The sequence below is a fragment of the Humulus lupulus genome, chromosome 6, assembly GCF_963169125.1.
Source record: "Humulus lupulus chromosome 6, drHumLupu1.1, whole genome shotgun sequence".
Taxonomy (NCBI): domain Eukaryota; kingdom Viridiplantae; phylum Streptophyta; class Magnoliopsida; order Rosales; family Cannabaceae; genus Humulus; species Humulus lupulus.
The window spans coordinates 108,017,204-108,041,463 of record NC_084798.1 but is presented as its reverse complement, the minus strand read 5'-3'; the positions used below and the strand labels follow the sequence as shown (position 1 = coordinate 108,041,463).

Genomic DNA, 24,260 nt, shown 5'->3' with positions numbered 1-24,260 from the left:
ATATTGCTTCTACCTAATACTATATAATATATAGTTTTATCATTATTCCTAAACTCCATTCTCAAATCCTATTAAGTTAATGAAAAATATCTTCTACTTAGAATCTATCATTCTTCATCTCTAGTTGGTTGTTCTCATCTTTTAAACCTTTTTAGTAACTTTTTTTTGTTTTCAGCTAAGGAAAAATATAATATAGTTATAATTAATGTATCATCATAGAAAGGTTTCTTTTGCTCACTGTAATTTTTGTTCAGTACCCCTCATTATCTTTCTTTGTCAAAGTCAGACTTGAAGGGACCAAAAGTAAAATACTCGAGCACCTATCACTTACTGGGAGAATCTGTATTGTACTTGCCCTTTTGCACTATTCTTTGGTTCCTATAGAGTTTGGCTTCTTCATATATTCCAATATCTCTAAGAAGTTTCAACCATCTCTTGGTAAGCTTAGAATTTCAGTATATAAAGATCTTGATTATAATAAATTATACTCCATTCTCTATCTGTTTTTGTAAAATTCTTCTGATGAAAAAGAAAAGAAAGATTGTTTGCTAAACTAAATTTTGATTCCCTTTGTTTGTAGATATCTATATATTTAGAATCTGGGAGAGTTGTGGCGTGGTAGTCCCAAGTCAAGGAAAAAAGTAAAAATTCTTGCTTCCCTAAACAAACCAGGTCCCTATTTTTCTAGACTTCTCTCTCTTGATTCCCTGTATAAATGTTTTTCTTTTATTGCTCTTTTGAATAAAAACAGCTATTTTTGCTACATGGCTCCATGTATAGGCAGCAATCATGGAAAATAGGTATGGTTTGTTCAGGCAGAGCAGTGGGGTATGGAGAGCTTTGAGGGATGGAGATTTTGAAGAAGAAGATGTTTGGTCTGTTCTCAAAGAAAGAACAGATTCTAGTTCCAAGACCAACAACAGATCTAGCAGGGAGTCTGCTTTGTCTGTTCCAAGGCATGTTCCAACTGCTGCAAGAATGATTCCCAAAGCTATCAGAGGAGGATTTGAAAGTAGCAGCAGTAGTATTAACTCCTCTCATGAAGGTAGAATAATGCAACAATCAGCACCTGTCAGCATTCCCAATTGGCCAAATAGTTACAGGCACAAGTCAAAGAAGGCCTCCAGGAATGCTTCATGGTATGATGATGATGATCATCATGATGGTGGCGACGACGATGAACTTGTTAACGGCAAAAGGGATGGTGAAGATCATGAAGAAGAAGATGATTACAACGATGACGACGAAAATGATTACGTTGGTGATTATGATTGCAAGGTACCTCCACATGAATTCATTTCCAGGAGGCTTGCAAGAAGTCAAATATCTTCTTTTTCTGTATTTGAAGGAGTTGGTAGGACCTTAAAAGGGAGAGACCTTAGCAAAGTAAGGAATGCTGTGCTAATAAAGACCGGCTTCATTGAATGATTACTTGTAAAGAATTCCCAAATAATGGTGGCAAGTGTTTCTCTGAACGTCAAATTGTCATGTACAGAGGCTTGTGGTGTTAGGCAATTAGCTTAGAAATTTGGTCTCATAATTTTTTGTTTCTAGTTCTTGTTTAGGATGTGAGGATCTAAAAAAAATCAAATTTCGTTTTGTCTAAAAAAAATAATGTAAAGGCCAAAGATTGGATCTATTGAGCTATTGTTTTGAGAGGCCTGACCGCCCTCAATGATAAGCATCTGAGAAATTTAGCAGTTAATGAAGGTCCCAATAAGCAATATATATAAATATATATATTTATTTTTTCAGAACATATGTTATTTATTATTACTATCTTTAACGTATATACTGCTAAAAAAATAAAAATTCAATAACTTGTTTCATCTGTTTCAAAGATCAACAATTTCAGGAGAATGATACTCATATCAGCTTCTTCAGTTCATTAAAGTCACAACTCACAAGTACACTGAACAACACACCATGAGCCCCCTGCGTATGGGTTAAGATCTTTTTTATATTACTATTTTGACTGTTTTTTCAGGCTGTTACACCAGTCAAAATAATCTCTTCAGGACAAGTATATTTAGTCTACTTAATTGGATAATCATTAAGTTTTGATGGTGTGGTGATAAAATTGTTTAGAAATTGAATAAATTAATATGATACTTATTGACATAAATATGTTATAGAAATATAGAAAAACTTGTTACAAGAGCTGAAAATATCTTGTTTGGCTTATTTAATGATTATGGCTGGGGGCATCTTCGTCTCCAGCGCAATAAAATGTATTGTCTGTGTATACAAGTCGATCTGAGAGGGGAATATATATATATATATATATTCCCCTCTCAGGGTTAATTGTTTGATTTTGAGGGGTAAAAAATTACCTGGAGAAAGATCACATTATTCAGAGCATGTGAAAAACAAATAATACCCTCGTAAGATTGTTTAGCCCGATTAAGATATTTACTTCAATGATGAAGAATAAAGTAATAACAAATGTCAAATTTGTATTCTAACCATTACATAAACAAACTTTGGTGTATATATATTTATATAATTTTTGGTAAAAAAAATGGAGAACGTTCAAGCACAATTCACATGAATTTATTCTGAATTTTTCTCAAAAGGAGATAATATCCCAGGTATCTTCTTGGGCTACAGACCTTGGTTAGCCTGAGTAGTAAACTAAATAATTTATGTCAAAAAATACTAACATTTGATTGGACCACAATGGAGAGAAACCTCTCTATGTAGCATACGAGATAAATTTTGAGAGAAGTAATAATACTAAAATAAAATTGAAAAAGACATGTCACCAACTCAATTATAATATCAATACACCTTACTTATAAAACGTTGTAGAAATTCTATTTGAGTTCTCGGTGTTCCCCACAAGAAATTATTAGTTTTTGTCTATCTGACTAGATTAGCAAGAAAAAAGACAAAGTTTCCTTTATTTTTCTTTACAGTCTTTTATGCTTTTTACTGTGTTAATCAATGTATACCATTATTGACTTTTTATCCCGCTATCAAGAAGAGCCGGCTATGTTTTATCTTTTCTCGAAAACATTAGAAGAAGAAAAGAATCATAATCAGTGAGAGTACATAGTAGAGGAAGAGTTCAAATTACTAAGTGTTTTTATTTGAAATTCCGTTTTATTAATGATTATGAAGTGATTAAATTAAACAATTTACTTAAATGTGTAATATTGATTAAGTTATTAAGATAGATTGTAGGTTTGGTATGAAAACTCTAATAATTGACAGATTATTATAAAAATAAAAACGAGTATAAAAATCAACACCAAATATGTTTAAGTGGTTTAGAAAACCTAGTCCACGGGGCGAGATTTAGAGATGAAATTGATTAGTAAGGTATCACAAAGTATAAAATCACAATTAATTTATAGATAGACTCTCTCTATACTTATATGACAAGCTTTTGTACATCCTTCAACAAATGCAATTTTTTGAAGGACACCAACATTCTTAAACTCCCTTCACAATGTTGATTGTAAAATCCTATTTTTGCTAACCTTTTTAATAAATATATTTTATTATTTAATTGATATTTTTCGAAATGATATATTGGGTAAGTAAGTGGATTGTGTCTCATTTTGGTAAGAATAAATTCTTTATTAAGTGCATTTTATATATAGTCAACTTTTCTTAATTATTTATGGCAGTTTTGTCTATAATGAGTATGTGATTTAAAGAATTATTCTCTATATATTTTTCCTTGATTTTATCTGGTTTAAAATGAAGAAACTGAATGATGCTTGTGCCAAAAGGAAGCAAATTTCGAAATGAATCTGGTTGGGTTTTAAGACTAAGTTCGTCCATTTCCTGATGCTACAGAACATTTGTCTATCACATCTGGAAATTCCTGCAGTTAATAAAATGAGAAGTTATTTTCAGTAACTTCCCGATTTGGTATGATTTGGACCATAAACAAGATTGGTTGGCTTATGTGTTTCTAAACTCTATAAATACCAGACCTAAGCAGCAGTCATTCTTATCTCTTCACCCTTCTAACGTTTCATGCTTTGAAATGATCTTTTTTATGTAAAGAGTAGTCTTCATTCAACTATCTCTTTGTTTGTTTCTTTTTCTTTGTGTCGTTTATTCTTAAACACATCATAAAACTTGTGAACATGACATACAATCTTCACAAGAAGATTTCCATAAGTCTCACTTCGGAAGGAAGCGAGCACTCCTCAACATCATAAGGGATTTTGTGTTCTTGGTGTTTATCAAAATCAGATTATTAAAGTGGAGTACTTCAAGGTTGTGACAAGGATTTAGAGGGAGTCTAAACTTGTATAAGTCAATTGCTTATTGTATTCATGAGACTTTACTAATTGATTTTATCTCTGGATGTGGCCCCGTGGACTAGGTTTTCTGAACCACGTAAAAATCTTCTTTTGTCATGTTACTTTTAGTTTATTTACTTTCTGTTCGTATATTTTGATTCATCAGCCATCTGTTCTGATTCATCAAAATATCTATATAATCAAACAATTTTTTAACTATTCTGCAATAATTAAATTGTTTTTTAAATTCAGTTGGTAATCTTAAAAAACAGAATTTCAATTGGTATTAGAGCGGTTCACTAAACTCTTAGTGAGATCTTGTGTTTTTCTTTCCGTTTGCAACATGTCCTTTTTTGCAGAAGGGAGTTCTATAACTCGTCCACCTTTGCTTAATGATTCAAAATATCCTTACTGGAAGATTAGAATGAAATCCTTCATCAAACCTCAAGATGAGAAGGCGTGGAGATCTGTCTTGACAGGTTGACCAACATCGATTGAGGTTGACGCAAAAATTGGTGAAACAATGGTAAAATCTGAGTTAACTTGGTCAACTTCTGATGATTTATTGTCCAGTTACAATAACAAGGCCTTACATGCTTTGTTCAATGGTATTGGTGAAGGGTATATTAAACTTATATCCTCTTGTGATTCAGCCAAAGAAGCTTGGAAAATCCTTCAAACTCAATTTGAAGGAACTCCTGATGTCAAGCGTTCTAGGTCCATTATGTTACAAACAAAATTTGAGGATCTTAGAATGTCTGAAATTGAAACTCTTAATGATTTTTATGAGAGATTTTTGATGTTGCTAATGAATTTTTTTGCCTTAGGTGAAAATTTAGATGAATCTGTTTTAGTTCGAAAAATTGTTCGTGTTTTACCTGACAGGTTTAACACCATGCTAACAGCCATGGAGGAGGCCAAAGATCTTAATTCCATGAAAGTGGAAGAAATAATGGGTTCTCAACGAACCTTTGAACTGACTCAACTGATCAGACAAAAAGAAAACCAAACAAGGTAAAAGTAAAAGAAAAATCTATTGCTTTGAAAAGTTCTGAAAATGTAAGTTCACATGATGAAGGTGATAATGAGTTGGCCATATTGACTAGAAACTTTAAAAAATATATGAAAAAATTGGGCAATAAAAAGAATTTTTCTAAATTCTCAAAAGGGAACACATCTTCTTAACCTTTTGTTCCTAACAATAAAAAGGGAGTTCAATGTAGGGAATGTGATGGTTTTGGTCATATTCAATCAGAATGTGCGAATACCTTGAAAAGAAATAAAAAAAATGTATGAAAGCTAGTTGGAGTGATAATGACTCTGAAAGTAGTGATGAAGATGGTGAAAATGTTGCTTTAACATATGTGTTCTCTAGTCTTCCTTGTTTTTTGTAGGAAAATTAAAAACTTGTTCGTCTAAACAATATTGTTTAGGTAAATAAAGTTGCTGATAATACAACAGGTACTTATGATGTTGTTGACACTAATTCTGATGAATCAGAAGTCAATGAAGATTCGTTGGAGAATTTTACAAAAAATGTATGATGAATGGATTAAACTATGTGTTGTAAATCGGTCAAATGCAAAAATGATCAAATCTCTTACTTGCAGAAATGATGAACTTGTATCAAATGCTAAAGTTTTTTAAATTGAGATTTTTTATAAAAATGTTGAAATTAACCATCTGAAAATAGGGCTTGATCTTATTAAGAAAATGTTAAGATGCTTAATCTATGATCTACAATTTTTGAGGAGGTCTAGAATGCATGTCAACGAAACAATGCTAGATTGGGATAATAAAAGGGAAAAATTGTGTTAATTCAAGCTCGTTCATTACCTTTTTTTCTTTTTCTGATCTAACATTGCAGGTTTACGATTCATCAACATCTCAAAATATCTCATCAACAAAGAGACAGATAGGTAAGAATCTTACGTCCTATGAAAGGGCTAAGAAATTCATTCCCACTTGCCATTTTTGTGGGGTCAAGGATCACATTCGACTAAAGTATTTTACACTGATAAATTTTTTCAATTGAAAATATTTTCATCATGCAAAGTTAAAAAAGGTGCAAAAGAAACATCCCGCGCCTAAACAAAAATTGGTCAAAAAGGATAAGAATAATTGTCTTGCTGCATATACTGGTCATAGAACTTATACATCTAATTATTGGTACTTTGATAGTGGATGTTCTAGACATATGACAGGTGACAAAAACATTCTCGTCAATTTCAAAACTGTAAATTATGGTATAGTCACTTTTGGTGATGGTGTAGCAGGTAAAGTTCTTGGAAAGGTAGCCCTAAATTTGGAAGGGTTACCTAAACTGAAAAATATTATGTTGGTTGATGGGTTGAAAGATAATCTAATTAGCATAAGTCAAATTTGTGATCATCGATACATTGTTAACTTTTCTTGTGATGATTTTAGTGTGATTGATCAAAATGAAAATTGTGTTCTAAAAGGGTTCATATCAGTTGATAATTGCTATACTCACTCTCAAAATATGTCATGTCACTCGGCCACAAGCAACTCTACTGATCTGTGGCATGAAAAACTCGGTCACATTAATTTCAAAAACTTGAAAAAATTGTCAAATGCAGGTATTGTTTGTGGTTTACCCAAACTGGGTAGAGAATCTACCGGTAAGTGTGAATCTTGCTAACTTGGTAAGTAATTAAAGATCACTGACAAAGGTATCACAAATGTGAATGCCACCATGGTCTTAGAATTTCTTCACATGGATCTAATAAGTCCAATATAGGTTGAAAGCTTAAATGGAAAAAAAGATACATTTTTGTGTGTGTAGATGATTTCTCTTGTGTTTACATGGGTTGATTTTTTAAGAGAAAAATCTGACACTTTTGAAGCTTTCAAAACTCTTTGTTTAAAATTAAAAGTTGAAAAAGATTGTGTTGACGGCGAGAACTCGTCAACTAAGTTAAGTTGGAAAGAATTGCAAGATAAAGATTATCAATAAAAAAGCCTTAGAAATTTAAGTGTAAACTCCAAGAACAATTGCAGAAGAACAATGGTGAAAATCAAGTTGTATTAAAAAATGGTGCACTTGCTACAGTAAATTTTCCAACCCCCAACCATGGGGAATTGGGGTTCATTATATAGTGGGCTCTAATGGCCTCAGATACACTGTGGTCCAGGTAGTACATAAGTACATTGTCAGGAGAGTGGTTCTAGGGGTAGTGGTGTCAGCTCTGGCACATGGTCAGAGTATGTGGGAGGACCTCAACCTTTGTACCCGGTCATGACTCCACTACTTGTCTTGTACGAATGTCAGAGGCGTGGTACCAGGCGTAGTGGCGCTGGTGAGGACCACAACAGGTACCTCATTTGTGCGACCACTACCCGTCTAGTACGAACATCCTGTTCGTACTCTGATTCCTCCCGACTTTGCATGAATTGCTATGATGCTTCCCCCACTTCGTTCGTAAGGGTGCGTTGCAGAGGCCCTTGATCCTTCCTCATGCTATACCCACAATAAGAGTGGTGTCCTGTCATCAACGCCAATCTCAAGGGGAGAGATTAGGCTTCTCCAAAGAGGCCCACTGTGTAACGCCCTGCTACCTTAGAGCCGTTACTAAGTGAGTTTAAAACACAATTGTGCAACTAACTGACTCTACAAGGTTTTCAAAGACCAAAAGTGTGACTAACCGGAAGTTAAGGCTGTAATCTTTGAAAATACTTAGTTTCATTGAAAACTTTAAGTATCAACATCTGGGATCCCAAAAATAAGGTTTACAAAATATTTACAACTCAAAAATAGATTTACACTTGATTGACTATCAAAAGAACAAGTTAATACAGCCATATTCAAAATGCCCCCAACCAAAGCAGTCGGGCAGGCCGAACATGTACGCGCCGCCCCCACGCTCTCCATACTCATGGCTGGTTGACTGACCCTTTGCTTTTACCTGCCACACAGAGCACCCGTGAGCCGAAGCCCAGCAAGAAAACTCATACAGTAAATAACATATGCATATAATATAGTTAACATATAATCCACTGATAAACAGGAAAACCATCAGACTGAACAAACACAGCCATGCCGCCCCAGAGGCCTTACCAAAGCCTGGGGTCTCGGTCCTTACCGTAAGGATAACTCATGTATCCATTGGGTCCCACCCTGACTATAAGCACCCCATGTGCTAGGTGTTACTTCCAGACCCACGGCCGTTCTCAGCCTTCGCCGCTCTTGGCCTTAGCCGTTCATTTCATTATAATTACACATATAGTACATCTCGAAATAATCATTCAATCATATAATAATTCATTTAAGGTTATACATTAGCACGTAATACGATCTAGGTGTTGGTTTTTATTGATAAAATCAGAGATTATGCGCAGCGGAACAACAATCAAATTTTCAGATTAATCCCATAAGATTTCTAGATCTACTTCTTCACACTCATATATATATTGAATCAAGGACAAGAATAGAAACATTACCTCAGGTCCTTCCTTGCTGCTATCTTTTCGTATGGCTGAATCCTTGAGATCTCACAGCAAGATCTTCCAAAATGTTCTCAGTCACCCAAAGAACGAGTGTGGGCTCGCTATACAAATAATAGGCAATAATTATTTATCAGATATTCTTAACACATGAGATCTGATAAAGTTTGGACCTAGGTTTTGTGAAGAACAATGACCTTTGTTTTGTCACTGATATTTTTCTCTGAGAGAATCCTAGATATTTTTCTATCCTTGAAAACTTACGTTCTATGAAAACTGATCTCAAATATTTAATAATATCCAATATATTAAAATATTTGTTATTTTAAACAAATTCAAAATAACTGATCAGTTCTCAGATTTTTGTTTAAATAATAATATTTAAATCAAATCAAAATATCTCATTATTTATTTAATATTTAAATAACTAAAATTGTGGAATCAAGAGACCAAGTCTATCTCTTATGCGTGTAGCACAGTGCCTGTGCACTGTGCCTGTGCACTGTGTCGAACGTGTACCACATGCATGTGCAGGCATGTGATTTTTCCCAATTTTATTATTATTTAAATACCAAAAATCCCAAAAATAAATTAATTCAAAATTAATTATATTTTTGTTAAATCAAATAATTAATTAATTCGTAATTAATTAATTACACATAATTAAACAATAATTATGTTTGATACATAGAAAAATATTTTACTTATTACATAAGTCATTTTTTGCCCATTTTTGTATTTGCCTTTGACTGTGATTGTTTGAGCCATTTTGGGGACCATGGACCTATAACATTAAGTTCCAATAAATTGAAACTAAATAATTAAACTCTTTAATTATAATAGTTAATTTATTAATTATGATATTACTCCACTATAAATTCAGAATTGCACTCTTTATGTTATAGATATACTTTTACAGATATCTTTTTCTTAAGTCGTCCATTGATATAACCATCTTACAATAGTTCAACCCTCTAATTAATTAGTTCATAAATTAGAATGGAATAATTACCATTTAACCTTTCTAATTTACTTCTTATTCCTTAAGTACCATTAATTCACTAGTGAATAATTAATCTATAATCTAATTATAGATTTGAGCTCAAAATCATTCAGTTCCAGAATTAACCCTTAAGGGAACTAATATACGATCCGTTAGGAAAGATTAGATTCTGTATTGTTGATACATGTTCCCAGCCATCCATGATATTAAATCTCCAAAACAAAAGTCATTAGCCTTATTCTTTGAAGAGACCTTAACGAGTGAATCAAAAGATTTAATAAATATGAATGGGAGTTCATGAACACTCAGGATTTAGGTTGATCTATAAATGATCATCAGTTCTGATATGAATTACAAGTCTTTATTGTTAAATGGTTTTTGGATAAAGACTTTAATTCATATCGGTCCATGTCATATATAATCATATTATATAAAGCACCTTTACTGAGATGTCTTTCCACATCTATAATCCGAATCTAGATTATTTGTATCATTATGATACTCAGTAAACCGTACTTACAACTCCAATTAAAGAATTCCATAACTTTAATTTGTTGTTGTTGACTATTTTTATTCATTCATGTGATCTTAATTCTCTCGTACTAATACAAGATCACATCCTCAATAATGAATATGGAATTTTTATGATATTTACAAAATTATTCAAACAATAATTTGACAATCTAAATATGACAATAATAATAAACCACTGTATTTATTTATTCACAGAAAAAACAAATGTCTTTTCATGCTTTTATGACACACTCCTAACACTAGGGCCATGCCCTGCAATAACACTATGGGCCCATGCCTTGTTCTCGGGTGCTACAGTTTTCTTACCTGTATCCCGAGCTTTCCGATTAACCAAGGTCACAAGCACGGTCCTCTAGCACGAGCCTCTCTGAAATCCTAGTCACAACACACATAAAACAGTTTTAATACTAACCAAACCCAAAACCACTTCCCGGGACCAATCCCGTACTCTCGGGACCAATCCCGTACTCTCGGGACCTTTAATTCCTTAAAACAATACATTGGAACCAACCCCCGTGTCCCCGGGAAAAAGCCCCAAAAACCCAAATTTTTGGCTGCCAAAATGGCCTAGGGCTGCGGCACTCCCCTCAAGGGCCACGTCACCCAGCGGCTAAGCCATTTCCTGAAGCAACCTCGCGCCGCGGCGCCCAAGAACAGGGCCGCGGCGCTCCTTTGCGAACCCAGATTTCTGGGTTTTCTCTTGCGTTTTTCCGAAGCTACAACCTCTCCAAATCATCCCAAACAAATACCTAAACCCCAAGATCAATTTAAAACTTCAAATGAACTATCTAACAACCCATAAACACTAGTATCAAGATCAAAAGACAATCACACCCAAAAATCCACCATTTGATTTCTAATTTCAGCAAACTCAAACCAAAACTTAAAAACTTAACTCATGCTTTAAATTTCTCAAATCAAAACAGAAACAAGCCTGAAATTTGCAATAAATTCTTACCTCAAGTGAGGAATTCACCCCTAAGCTCCCTTGATTCTCCTCCTAAACTCCCACTTCAGCCCCTTCTACTCTTCTTCTTCTTCTTCTTCTTGCCCTAGCTTTTCTCTCTAGCTTTTCTTCTCTTAATTTTTAACAAAACCCATAATATGACTAAGTGTATAAACCGAGTACCCCTATATCCCAGCTGAAATTTGTCTAAACCCCCTGCCAAATGACCATTCTACCCCTTTTAATAATCCTTTCTTAACTAAACCTCCAAGGGTACTCAAGTCTTTTCACTTCTATTTCAATTCTACCATTTTCCATCTAAAACTTGTTACTCAAAGCAGTTACAAACGGTTACACAGGTTACTCAATCACAAATAACTATAACCATTAGTTCTCAATTCAACTTACGAAATTCCTAAAGTACCCCTAGGCTCCTTCCGAGCTGGGTACAAAATCCCGTTGTGACTTTTAGACTAATTAGCTCACTAGGACCGTCTCGACGCGTGCATCACAATAAAAACACCTCACTCACATGGTACAAATCACATAATAAAATTATCACATTTATGCCCTCAACGGGCTAAAATTACAAGTTTACCCCTAAATTACAAACGGGGCCCACATGCATCTATATACCACCTAAACATGCATTACTAATCACATATTCATTAAAATTCATATATTATCATGTAAATTCATTTATTGCCCTCCAGGAACGCTAAACAAGGTCTTAAACCTTATTAGCAACTTGGGGTGTTACAATTATCCCCTCCTTACAAGAATTTCGTCCTTGAAATTACCTGAACAACTCGGGATGCCACTCCCGCATATCAGACTCAAGCTCCCATGTCGCCTCTTCAGTCTTGCTGTTCCTCCACAACACTTTAACCAAGGAGATGGTCTTGCTCCGCAAGACTTTGTCCTTTCTATCAAGGATCTGAACTGGCTTCTCCTCATATGATAAATCCTGGTCCAACTCCAAGTTCTCATAGCTCAACACATGAGTAGTATCCGATACATACTTCCGGAGCATGGATACATGAAACACGTCATGAACCCCTGATAGAGCTGGAGGCATTGCTAACCTGTAAGCCACCTCTCCAACTCGTTCCAGAACCTCGAAGGGGCCAACAAACCTGGGACTCAGCTTGCCCCGAACCCTGAATCGCTTCACTCCTCTCAGGGGTGAAACCCTGAGGAATACATGATCACCAACCTGAAATTCCACGCTCCTGCGTCTCAGATCTGAATAACTCTTCTGGCGACTCTGGGAGGCGAGCATACGAGCTCTAATCTTCTCAATTGCCTCATTGGTCCTCTGAACCATCTCAGGACCTAAATATCTTCTCTCACCTGTCTCATCCCAGTGTATCGGTGACCTGCACTTTCTCCCATACAACATCTCATACGGAGCCACTCCGATAGTCGCCTGATAGCTATTATTGTACGAGAACTCAATCAGAGGGAGATACCTACTCCAAGATCCCCCAAAATCCAACACACAAGCTCATAACATATCCTCCAGTATCTGAATCATCCTCTCAGACTGTCCATCTGTCTGAGGATGATAAGCGGTACTAAACCGTAGCTGTGTGCCCATTGCCTTCTGTAGGCTCTCCCAAAACTTGGAGGTGAAGGTGGGGTCTCTGTCGGATACTATCAACCTCGGAGCCCCATGAAGTCGAACAATTTCCTTCACATATAGCTCAGCATACTGCTCCACCGTATAAGTTGTCCTCACAGGTAAGAAGTGGGCGGACTTAGTATACCTGTCCACAATCACCCACACCGAGTCATGCTGACCCACGGTCTTCGGCAATCCAACCACAAAGTCCATGGCAATATCCTCCCATTTCCACTCGGGAATCCCTAGAGGCTGTAATAACCCTGTTGGGCTCTGATGTTCAGCCTTAATCTGTTGACAGGTCAAGCATCTGGCCACATAGTCCACCACATCCCTCTTCATGCCTGACCACCAATACAAAACTTTCAAGTCTTGGTACATCTTCGTAGTACCTGGGTGCAAAGAGTAGGGAGTGGTATGAGACTCATCCAGAATCTCTCGCCGAATATCTAGATCAATCGGAACACAAATCCGTCCTTTATACTTCAATAAACCCATCTCAGAGATAGAGAAGTCCTTAATTGCTCCAGTTAGGACATTTCCTCTACGTTCAACTAACTGGGGATCCATTCCCTGTGCTTCCTTAATCCTCTCAAGGAGCGTTGACTGAAGAGTAATGTTGGCTAACCTAACAACCACTAACTCTATACCTGCTTTGCTCATCTCTTCAGCTAATCTGTCAGATATCTGCCTCGAACTATACAACTGTCCTGGGCCCCTCCGACTCAATGCATCAGCCACTACATTAGCCTTCCCAGGATGGTATAGGATATCACAATCGTAATCCTTTACCAACTCTAGCCACCGCCTCTGGCGCATATTCAAGTCCCTCTGGGTAAAGAAACACTTTAAACTTTTGTGATCAGTGTATATCTCGCATCTTTCACCATACAGATAATGTCTCCAAACCTTAAGTGCGAATACCACTGCAGCTAACTCCAGATCATGCGTGGGATATCTCTGCTCATACTCCTTTAATTGCCTTGATGCATAAGCTATCACTTTCCCAGCCTGCATCAACACACAACCCAGACCCTGTCTAGAAGCGTCACAGTAGACCACAAACTTCTCATCATCTGTCGGTAGGCTCAGCACTGGTGCAGTAATCAATCACTGCTTCAACTCTTTAAAGCTATTCTCACATCGATCTGTCCACACATACTTGGTCTTCTTTCTTGTCAATTCTGTCAATGGAGTAGCAATTCTGGAGAACCCCTCTACAAACCGCCGGTAGTAACCTGCTAGTCCAAGGAAACTTCTAACTTCAGGAACACTGTTTGGTCTAGGCCAATCTCTTACTGCTTCTATCTTACTTGGGTCGACCAGTAACCCATCCTTACTGATAATATGGCCCAGAAATGAAACTTGCGATAACCAGAACTCGCACTTGCTAAACTTAGCATATAGCTTATGCTCTCTCAACCGCTGCAACACCAGGCGCAGATGATGCTCATGCTCTGTCTCTGACTGGGAGTACACTAAGATATCATCAATAAATACAACCACAAACTTATCCAGATAATCTTTGAAAATTCTGTTCATCAAATCCATAAAAGTTGCTGGGGCATTGGTTAATCCAAAGGACATAACCAGAAATTCATAATGCCCATACCGTATCCGAAGAGTAGTCTTTGGTACGTCCTCTTCTTTGATCCTCAACTGATAATAACCTGATCGGAGATCAATCTTTGAAAACACTGTACTCCCCTGAAGCTGATCAAATAAATCATCAATCTTAGGCAATGGATACTTGTTCTTGATGGTCATCTTATTCAACTCCCTGTAGTCAATGCACATCCTGAGCGATCCATCCTTTTTCTTAACAAATAACACTGGAGCACCCCATGGCGAGAAACTTGGTCTAATAAACCCCAAATCCAGTAGCTCCTGCAACTGAATCTTCAATTCCTTTAATTCTACCGAAGCCATTTTGTAAGGTGCCTTGAACACTGGCTCTGCTCCCGGAACCAACTCTATGACGAACTCAATCTCTCGCTGTGGCGGCAATCCTGGCAGATCTGCTGGAAACAAGTCTGGAAACTCACAGACCACTCTGGTTTCATTCGGTCCCACTTCTGCCACCTTAGAGGAATCTACAGCACTCACTAGGAATCCTATGCAACCCTCCTGCATCAGGTCTCTAGCCTTTAGTCCTGAGATCATAGGCACCCGCGGTCCACTCACCATCCCCACAACACACAAAGGGTACCTCGCCTTCTAGTTCAAAAGTCACCATTCGTCGCTTACATTCAATTGTTGCTCCATACCGCGTTAAACAATCCATTCCTAGTATTATATCAAAATCGTCCATATCTAGTTCAACCAGGTCAACAAACAATTCCCTACCATCTATTACTACTGGTAATGCTCTAACCCATCTCCTAGAGACTACCAGTTCTCCTGTTGGCAATAACGTCTGAAAACCCTTAGCATACAAAATACTAGGTCTACAAAGCTAATCAATCACTCTAGCAGATACAAATGAGTGAGTAGCACCAGAATCAATCAATGCAGTATACAAAGAACTAGCGCTAAAAATCTGACCTGTCACAACTGAGGGACTGGCCTCCGCGTCAGTCTGAGTCAAAGTGAATACCCTAGCAGGAGCGAGGCTGTCTCCCTGCTTTGGCTCCTCTTTCTTAGCTTGTGGGCAGTCTTTCTTCAAATGATTGTTGCTCCCACAAATAAAACATGCCCTGGTCCGGCACTCGCCCTGATGTTGTCGCCTGCATCGAGGACACATCGGAAAGCTCCTCCAGTTGTCATTTCCGCCCTGACGGCCACCAATAGAACCGCGAACCCTCCTATCAGAACCATAAGGAACAAATGAATCTGGTACTCTTCTTTTCTGCTCACTGGGACCACTGTCCCGACTAGGCCCGGAAGAAGGAGGCACCGTCCTCCTGGTATCGCGCCTAGCAGCGCTATCCTTCCAGATCTGATCCTCAGCCCTCTTTGCAGTAAGGGCTTTATCCACTTCCTGAGCATAAGTAGTCTCTGGAACCAATGTAATACTCACATCACGGGCGATCATCACATTCAATCCCCGTATAAACCTATCTCTCCTGGCCGTATCAGTCGGCACTAACTCTGGCGCAAACTTCGCCAATCTGTCAAATCTTAGGGCGTACTCAGTGACTGATAACCTGCTCTGAGTCAGCTTGATAAACTCATCAGCCTTCGCAGCTCGAACTGCTACACTGTAGTATTTCTCTTTAAAAATGCTCTTAAATTCATCCCAAGTCATAGTTGCAGTATCCCTTCATTGCCTTACTACATCCCACCATATTCGTACATCATCTCTAAGCATATAGCTGACACAATCAACCCTTTCCTTTCCTTCAACCCTCATGAAATCCAAGATTACAGAAATCATATTCATCCATTGCTCATCCCACAGTGGGTCTGTTCCACCCTCAAAGGTAGGAGGTTGCTGCTTTCTGAATCTTTCATACAGAGGTTCCAACCTGTTCTCAACCACAGGCTGAACCAGAGCTGGTGCTACACTCTGCTGTAGTGGTAACCCGGGGACTTGTGGAGGAGCCTGCTGCCTCAACTGACTAAGCTCATCTTCAGTTTTCTTCAATCTAGCCTCCATTTTGGCTAATATCTGCTGCCTGTTCTGAGGAGCAGGTGGAGGGTCTTGACCCTGATTGTCATCCTCGACCCGAATGCCGCAGAGTCTAGATGATTGCCGAGGCATTACAACTAAATGCCTGCAATCAGTGACACCGCTCATCAGGCATGATAACAAGATCCAATTCCACCTCTCAATCTCAACAACAACCAAGATCAACAATCCAAATAATATACAGATAGCATACAGCACACAACGGGCCTTGCCCTGGCATCATGCATATGTTATCTCACTCATCATGCCCATTATAATCTAAGCAGGAAAACAAGGCATTCAAACACATATTCAAGTACATTAATCAACCATACCAATCAACCCTGAGTCGAGCTTTTCAATGGCAGCGTGCGTACATGTTCGGTCAATCTCCAGAACCAATAAACCTTGGCTCGCTTTGATACCAAGTTGTAACGCCCTACTACCTTAGAGCCATTACTAAGTGAGTTTAAAACACAACTGTGCAAATAACTGACTCTACGAGGTTTTCAAAGACCAAAAGTGTGACTAACCGGAAGTTAAGGTTGTAATCTTTGAAAATACTTAGTTTCATTGAAAACTTTAAGTATCAACATCTGGGATCCCAAAAATAAGGTTTACAAAATATTTACAACTCAAAAATAGATTTACACTTGATTAACTATCAAAAGAACAAGTTAATACAGCCATATTCAAAATGCCCCCAACCAAAGCAGTCGGGCAGGCCGAACATGTACGCGCCGCCCCCACGCTCTCCATACTCATGGCTGGTTGACTGACCCTTTACTTTTACCTGCCACACAGAGCACCCGTGAGCTGAAGCCCAGCAATAAAACTCATACAGTAAATAACATATGCATATAATATAGTTAACATATAATCCACTGATAAACAGGAAAACCATCAGACTGAACAAACACGGCCATGCCGCCCTAGAGGCGTTACCAAAGCCTGGGGTCTCGGTCCTTACCGTAAGGATAACTCATGTATCCATTGGGTCCCACCCTGACTATAAGCACCCCATGTGCTAGGTGTTACTTCCGGCCCCACGGCCGTTCTCAGCCTTCGCCGCTCTCGGCCTTAGCCGTTCATTTCATTATAATCACACATATAGTACATCTCGAAATAATCATTCAATCATATAATAATTCATTTAAGGTTATACATTAGCACGTAATACGATCTAGGGCCATGCCCTGCAATAACACTATGGGCCCATGCCCTGTTCTCGGGTGCTACAGTTTTCTTACCTGTATCCCGAGCTTTCCGATGCACCAAGGTCACAAGCACGGTCCTCTAGCACGAGCCTCTCCGAAATCCTAGTCACAACACACATAAAACAATTTTAATACTAACCAAACCCAAAACCACTTCCCGGGACCAATCCCGTACTCTCGGGACCTCTAATTCCTTAAAACAATACATTGGAACCAACCCCCGTGTCCCCGGGAAAAAGCCCTAAAAACCCAAATTTTTGGTTGCCAAAATGGCCTAGGGCCGCGGCACTCCCCTCAAGGGCCGTGGCGCCCAGAGGCTAGGCCATTTCCTGAAGCAACCTCACGCCGCGGCGCCCAAGAACAGGGCCGCGACGCTCCTTTGCGAACCCAGATTTTTGGGTTTTCTTTTGCGTTTTTCCCGAGCTACAACCTCTCCAAATCATCCCAAACAAATACCTAAACCCCAAGATCAATTTAAAACTTCAAATGAACTATCTAACAACCCATAAACACTAGTATCAAGATCAAAACACAATCACCCCCAAAAATCCACCCTTTGATTTCTAATTTCAGCAAACTCAAACCAAAACTTAAAAACTTAACTCATGCTTTAAATTTCTCAAATCAAAACAGAAACAAGCCTGAAATTTGCAATAAATTCCTCTTTCAGGAGGTAAGAGGTTGAATTCCCCACACCCTCATTTTTGCCATAGTTTTCCTTATTTTATTTTTTCATTTCATTCATTTTTTTTTTACAAATGAGCTAATTTGTTGGTATGTCTATTTGGAGGCTGACACATCCTTTTGGTCTATTTTTGTAGACGCGTATATTCGACCATTAGGTGCATTTGGCCCTTGACCTCCTTTGCACCTCGACAACACTCCATCTTATCTGCTTGAGGTATATTTTCTTTTTCCCTGGTTTTCATTGGGTCTAAGTTAGCATTACTAGGGATGGGGTACCTTGGTTTGAGCTTGTAGTGAGTTTGACCATTTGCACACCCCTCTTTTTTATACTCTATAGTTAGTCATTTAGGGCGTTTGCATCTAGAGGTATTAAGCCTATTCCTTTGTGTTTTGTATCCATCCCCTCGTTTATACGTGAACCCCTTTTTGCTTTTGGGACGAGGTCTCATGGCCAGTGACGACCCGTCCGACATACCTCCGGGGGTTGAATTTATTGACCTGTCCTCAGACTCAGTGTCCCCTGACGAAAACCCCTACCAGGACTATGACTCCTTAAGGCAGGCTCGTATCCGCCATCTTGAGTACATGGCTGAACTTAGGCGTAAAATTTTTGTGGTGGAGAGCGAAATTGACTCGGTGTCGGGAGTAGACGGAGAACCTTTCTCCTCAGACCTTAGTGGCCATGTAGCGATCCTTAGGGTGACCCTTTTAGAGTTGCAGAGGGTGTTGGAGTTTATGGAGGGACACCTTCCGCCCGAGCCTTCCAGCCCATCCTCGCCTGATGACTATCATGGGGCTGCCTCCGCTTCTCCTCAGCCCCTAGTCTCGGTTTTTCCTAGCTCAGCGCTTCCGCAGTCGTTCCTCGATGAAGACTCTTGCTAGGAAGAAAAAATGGAGGGTCAAGTGTTCTGTCTCTTCCTCACATTTTTCTTTTGATTTTGCAGATATGCCGAGGGCACGACAACAGGCATCTATCCAGGAACTGGACAACGCTCCTTTACTGGCGTCCGAGCTGGTGTCGCATGTGTCCAAGAATAAATTGAAAGAAATTGTGAAGCACTATCGTGTTCCCCCAAAATACGCCTTATACGCTCCTCTGGAGACATACCTGGCTGACCGCCCTAGGACCAGCCTTGTGGCTTTGATCGAGCACATTTTGAAGGCGGGTGGCACTATCCCCTTGAACCCATTTTTCGTAGCGGTCCTTAACTATTTCGACCTGGTCCCCCTTCAGCTGTCACCCAACAGTTGGTTGACCTTGAGCTGCCTTTTTGTGGTGTTCAAGGAACTGGCTAAACGTCCTCCTATGGCGCAAGAGGTGCACTTCCTGTACAACCTCATGGCTTCTCCCAAGTCCAAGGGCTTCTACTATTTGCAAAAGGCCAATAACGAGCTCCCCTTGATAGAGGGCTCAGTGTCTAATACGGGGTCTTGGAAACATGAATTTTTCTTCGTAGAGGGCCCTCTCTCTGTCCGTGAACACTTCCGCGCCACCTCCAGTAAGTATCCTGGTCCTCATTTTCTTTTTGTTAGAACTTACGGTTTTGTACTTATGTTTGCATTAACAATGGCGTGGATCATGCAGAGCAATTTCCTATTCCCGCGGTTGTTGGGTCGGAGGCAGACGCCGTGAAGGACCTCATTAATGCTGACCCCGCCATGAAGAAGGCAGCATTCTTATTCACCATGGAAAATCTCAACCTCCACCAGTTGTCCCTGGTTTCAGACTCCAAGTTCCTGTGGTCGATTTCTGGGTCAAAGAAGACAATGGCTGCGTCGGCTGAGCCTTTCCCAGACGAAGGTGAGGCTGAGGAGGAGCCGGGGGAAGCCCCCCTTGAACGCGGGGGACCTCACTAGCGATCCTTGTCCCCCGGGGGATGCCCCCCTTATGACTCCTATGACCAGGACATGGCCGTCCAATCTCGAGACCAGCATGTCGCACCGGGGTGTTATGTTTGCCCTGACCCTGAGGGCTACGACGCCTTCCCTCAGGCTCCTCTCGTCCCTGGACCATTGGGGACTTACTACGCCGACCTTCCGGAGGCTCCCTCTGATCTACCAGAGCCTCAGTTTTCCACTTTCACCGCGCCCCCTCCCGTTTCGGCGAGCGGGTCGTCTGTCCTCATCCAGTCAGCCGCCCCTGGTGCAGATGGGGAACCCTGGGGGACTCGGATGGCAACGTCTTACGGGCAGCGATACATCCAACTTGCCTCGAGCCTCCCCGTGTCTGACTGGAATGGCCTTGGGAATGTGGCTCAGTCGGACCATGGGGAAAACCTAAGGCGCGTCATGACTTGGCTGAGTTTCCGCACCTCGAGTTGGCCCCATTATGTATAGGTGTTTATGCATTTTTTTTTTGTTTTTGTCACTTATTGTTATTTTTGTTAACTTTGTTGTGTAGGCCTATACTGTGGCTCTGCGGTTTGCTAACTCGGCTGGCAATCTTTCCACGTCGTGCACCGAGAGGGACCGTCTTGCAGCACGGGCTCAGGAGCTTGAGAGAGAGCTTAATGAAACCAAGGCTAAGTTGTCAAGGGTTCGGACCAAATTTTCCAACTCGTTACTAAAGAGGAAGAAAGTGGTTGCCAAGGCCAAGGAGCTACAGGGTCAAGTTACCAACTTGGAGAGCGAACTCTAGGGGGCCAAGATCATCGCGGCCGCATCGCAGCAGAGAGTTACTTAGTTGGAGGCCGAAGTCGAGGCTACCAGGGCCAAACTCCAGGCTGCTAGGGCCGATGTCGCCACGTTGCAGGAGAGAAATGCTTCATTGGAGGCGGAGAAGACTGCCATTGAGCACAGGTCCATAGACCGTGCCCTTTACAGCGTGTGGAGGCAGGATCCCAATTTTGATTTCTCTTCTTTTGGTGAGCACAACGTCGCTCGAGCGGCCATGTGGAGTGCCTGCGGTAGGAGGCCCTGAAGTATTTATTTCATAACTTTTGTCAGCTAGCCCACCATGGGTGTACGCTCTTTTTTTTTTTTTTGTATTTTGAGCCTTTGTAATATGATTGCCATTACTACTTTTCTTTTGTAACTCTTATACTGTCTTCAAAACTTTCTTTTTCAATGTATGTATATATGTGTTGCTATTTATCTCTTATTCTACTGCATTTGAGGTTCTTTTGAGCCTGTATGATGGGGTTTGGTTGGTTCCCCTCTTTTATTTACCAGGCTGGAGGTCCTTTGGAACCCATGTGAAAGGGTTCACTGGGACCTCTTTTGGTGCCTCTTGATTACTTTTATAAGGATATTTTGACCCCTTGGGTTCTAGCTATCCTTTTATATATTCTTGCCCGCGCTTATTATTTTTTTGTGAGAAGCGTCCTTCTCGTCGTTATTCATAGTACTATTTTTCCAAGGGTCTCTTTTAGGACCCTTTTTGGCTAGATGGCTTGGTGGCCGCTCTAGACTTATTATTGTCGTTACCATATATATATTTTTTGTAAGTCCCTATGGCCTCCTTGATGTTCACAAGGGTAGCTAATCCTTGTGATCCAAGGGGATGCCTTGTAAGGACTTCACTTAAGGTCCTGATATAAGGGGTCCCTCTGTCCCCTATATCAGGACCTTAAGCGTCCATTTTAGGGTCATGGTCCCTTTTGGGTCCTCCTGATGGAGGTTTCTTCTTGGGATTCTCCCCTTTCTTTTATGCTTTATCTTCATGGGCATGGTCCCTTTTGGGTCCTCCTGATGGAGGTTCCTTCTTGGGATTCTCCCCTTTGTTGTGTTCTTTATCTTCATGGGCATGGTCCCTTTTGGGTCCTCCTGATGGAGGTTCCTTCTTGGGATTCTCCCCTTTGTTGTGTGCTTTATCTTCACGGGCCACTATTGTCCCCCCAAGTGTCTGGTGAGGTTTACTTCGGCATGCACTTTGATTGATGCTTACGTAAAGTAAAGAAAAAATGGAGTGCAAAGGTGAAACTAGTTTCATTCATAGAATTTCGGCTACAGCGATACATATATGATTCTCATAGGAAATAAAAAAAAAAAACTTACACCTACTCAGGAGGTTATCTAAGTAACCTCTTTGATTTTTCTCTACCATACTAAGATAACATGCAACACTTTTGAGAACCTATCCTTTTAGCACTGGGCGTGGGCGCCTTACTGGTAGTACTTCCTAAGGTGCTCCGCGTTCCATGCTTGAGGTATGATGGTGTCGTCCATGCGCGCCAGCTTATAAGTGTTTGGGGGTATGCACTGAGCAACCTGGTAGGGCCCCTCCTAGTTCGCCCCAAGTACTCCTGCCCCTGGGTCTTGCGTGTTGGGGAGTACCTTCCTTAGCACCAGGTCACCAACTCTGAAAGTTCTCTTGCACCCTCGAGATGTAGTACCTTGCTGCGCGCTGTTGGTATACTGCCACCCTCATTTGTGCTTTTTCCCTTCTCTCTTCTAGCATGTCCAAGCTCTCAGCCAGAGCTATGCGGTTGGCCTCGTCTCCATACGCTTGTACCCTAAAGGAACTCATCTGCATCTCCACTAGGAGGACAGCCTCGCACCCATATGCTAAGGAGAATGGAGACTCTCTAGTGGTCGTGCGAGGGGTGGTTCTGTATGCCCATAGCACATTCGGTAGCTCTTCCACCCAGGCTCCTGTCATCTTTTCTAACTTGGTTTTCAGGTTCTTTTTAAGAACCCTGTTAATGGCCTCCACTTGCCCATTGGCTTGTGGGTGTACTACTGCTGAAAAACTTCTCTTTATCCCCCTTTCCCTACAATATTCCTCAAAGCCCCCCCCCCCCCCCTCAAACTGGGTGCCGTTGTCAGAAATGATTTTGTAGGGCACTCTGTATCTGCAGACAATGAATTTGTTGATGAATGAGGTGATGTGCTTGGCAGTTATCTTCACGAGTGGCTCCGCTTCAACCCACTTGGTGAAATAGTGCACAGCTACCACTACGTACTTCACCCCTCCCTTACCCGCAGGAAGGGCGCCGATCAAGTCTATCCCCCAGATAGCGAAGGGCCAGGGGCTGGTCAGGCTAATTAACTCATTTGGGGGCCTCCGAGTGTAGTTAGCGTGTTTCTGGCATTTGTCACATTTCTTGGCAAAGTCGCTTGCATCTTTTTCCATTGAAGGCTAGTAGCACCCTTGTCTTATGACCTTCCTAGCCGTTGACGGTCCGCTCTCATGGTTACCACACTCTCCTTCATGTATGTCATGTAGTACCTTTAACGCCTCCTCCTTCTCTACACATCGCAGAAGTGGCATTGAGAACCCTCTCTTATATAGAACCCCATCTATCAAGGTGTATCTAGCTGCCTTATACACCAACCTTCAGGCCTCTTTCTTGTCCACAGGCAAGGTTCCTTCCTCCAAGTATCTTTTAATCGGCTCCGCCCACGACTCCTTTGGGATACTAATCATATATATGTCCGCGCTTACGATGCTGGGTTTCGGTAAGTACTCCACGGGTATCAACTCCAGGATATCCCCATCCTTGGTGGAAGCCAGCTTCGCAAGTGCATCAACATGGGAATTCCTTTCTCTGGGGATCTGCTCTATGCTATAAGCTGCTAACCGTCCCAGATAGCCTTTCACCCTCTCCAAGTAGGCTGCCATCTTGGGTCCTCTCGCTTGATATTCCCCCTTCACTTGGTACACCACCAACTGAGAGTCGCTAAAAATATGAAGGCGCGTCACTTTTAGCTCCTGGGCTAAACGCAAGCCAGCCAGGAGCGCCTCGTACTCCGCCTCTTTATTAGAGGCCTCGAACCCGAATCGGATAGTACAATACATCTTGTGTCCCTCGGGTCCTGTCATCATGATACCTGCTCCAGATCCTCCTTCATTGGACGCCCTGTCCACATGCAGACTCCATTCCTCGAGATCGCCTCGTTCTTCCTCTATGTCAGGCTGCTCCCCTTCCTCACTTCTTCCTCCATTCGGCTGATGGGTGAACTCCACTATAA

At 40.6% G+C, this 24,260-nt stretch overlaps 1 protein-coding gene across 4 annotated transcripts; it reads left to right on the top strand.

Annotated features, from left to right (window-relative positions):
* Positions 1-304: 304 nt before the first annotated feature.
* Positions 305-1,757, top strand: LOC133782427 (protein S40-7-like). 4 transcript variants are annotated; one of them, XM_062221732.1, is made up of 3 exons: positions 305-438; positions 581-641; positions 781-1,757. In XM_062221732.1, exon 3 carries the CDS (start codon positions 790-792, stop codon positions 1,426-1,428), a length of 639 nt encoding a protein of 212 aa, XP_062077716.1. In that variant the 5' UTR covers positions 305-438; positions 581-641; positions 781-789; the 3' UTR covers positions 1,429-1,757. The 4 variants fall into 4 exon arrangements, with proteins under 4 accessions (XP_062077716.1, XP_062077715.1, XP_062077713.1 ...); XM_062221731.1 differs by having other exon boundaries at positions 752-1,757; XM_062221729.1 differs by having other exon boundaries at positions 581-672.
* The last annotated feature ends 22,503 nt before the right edge of the window (positions 1,758-24,260 follow it).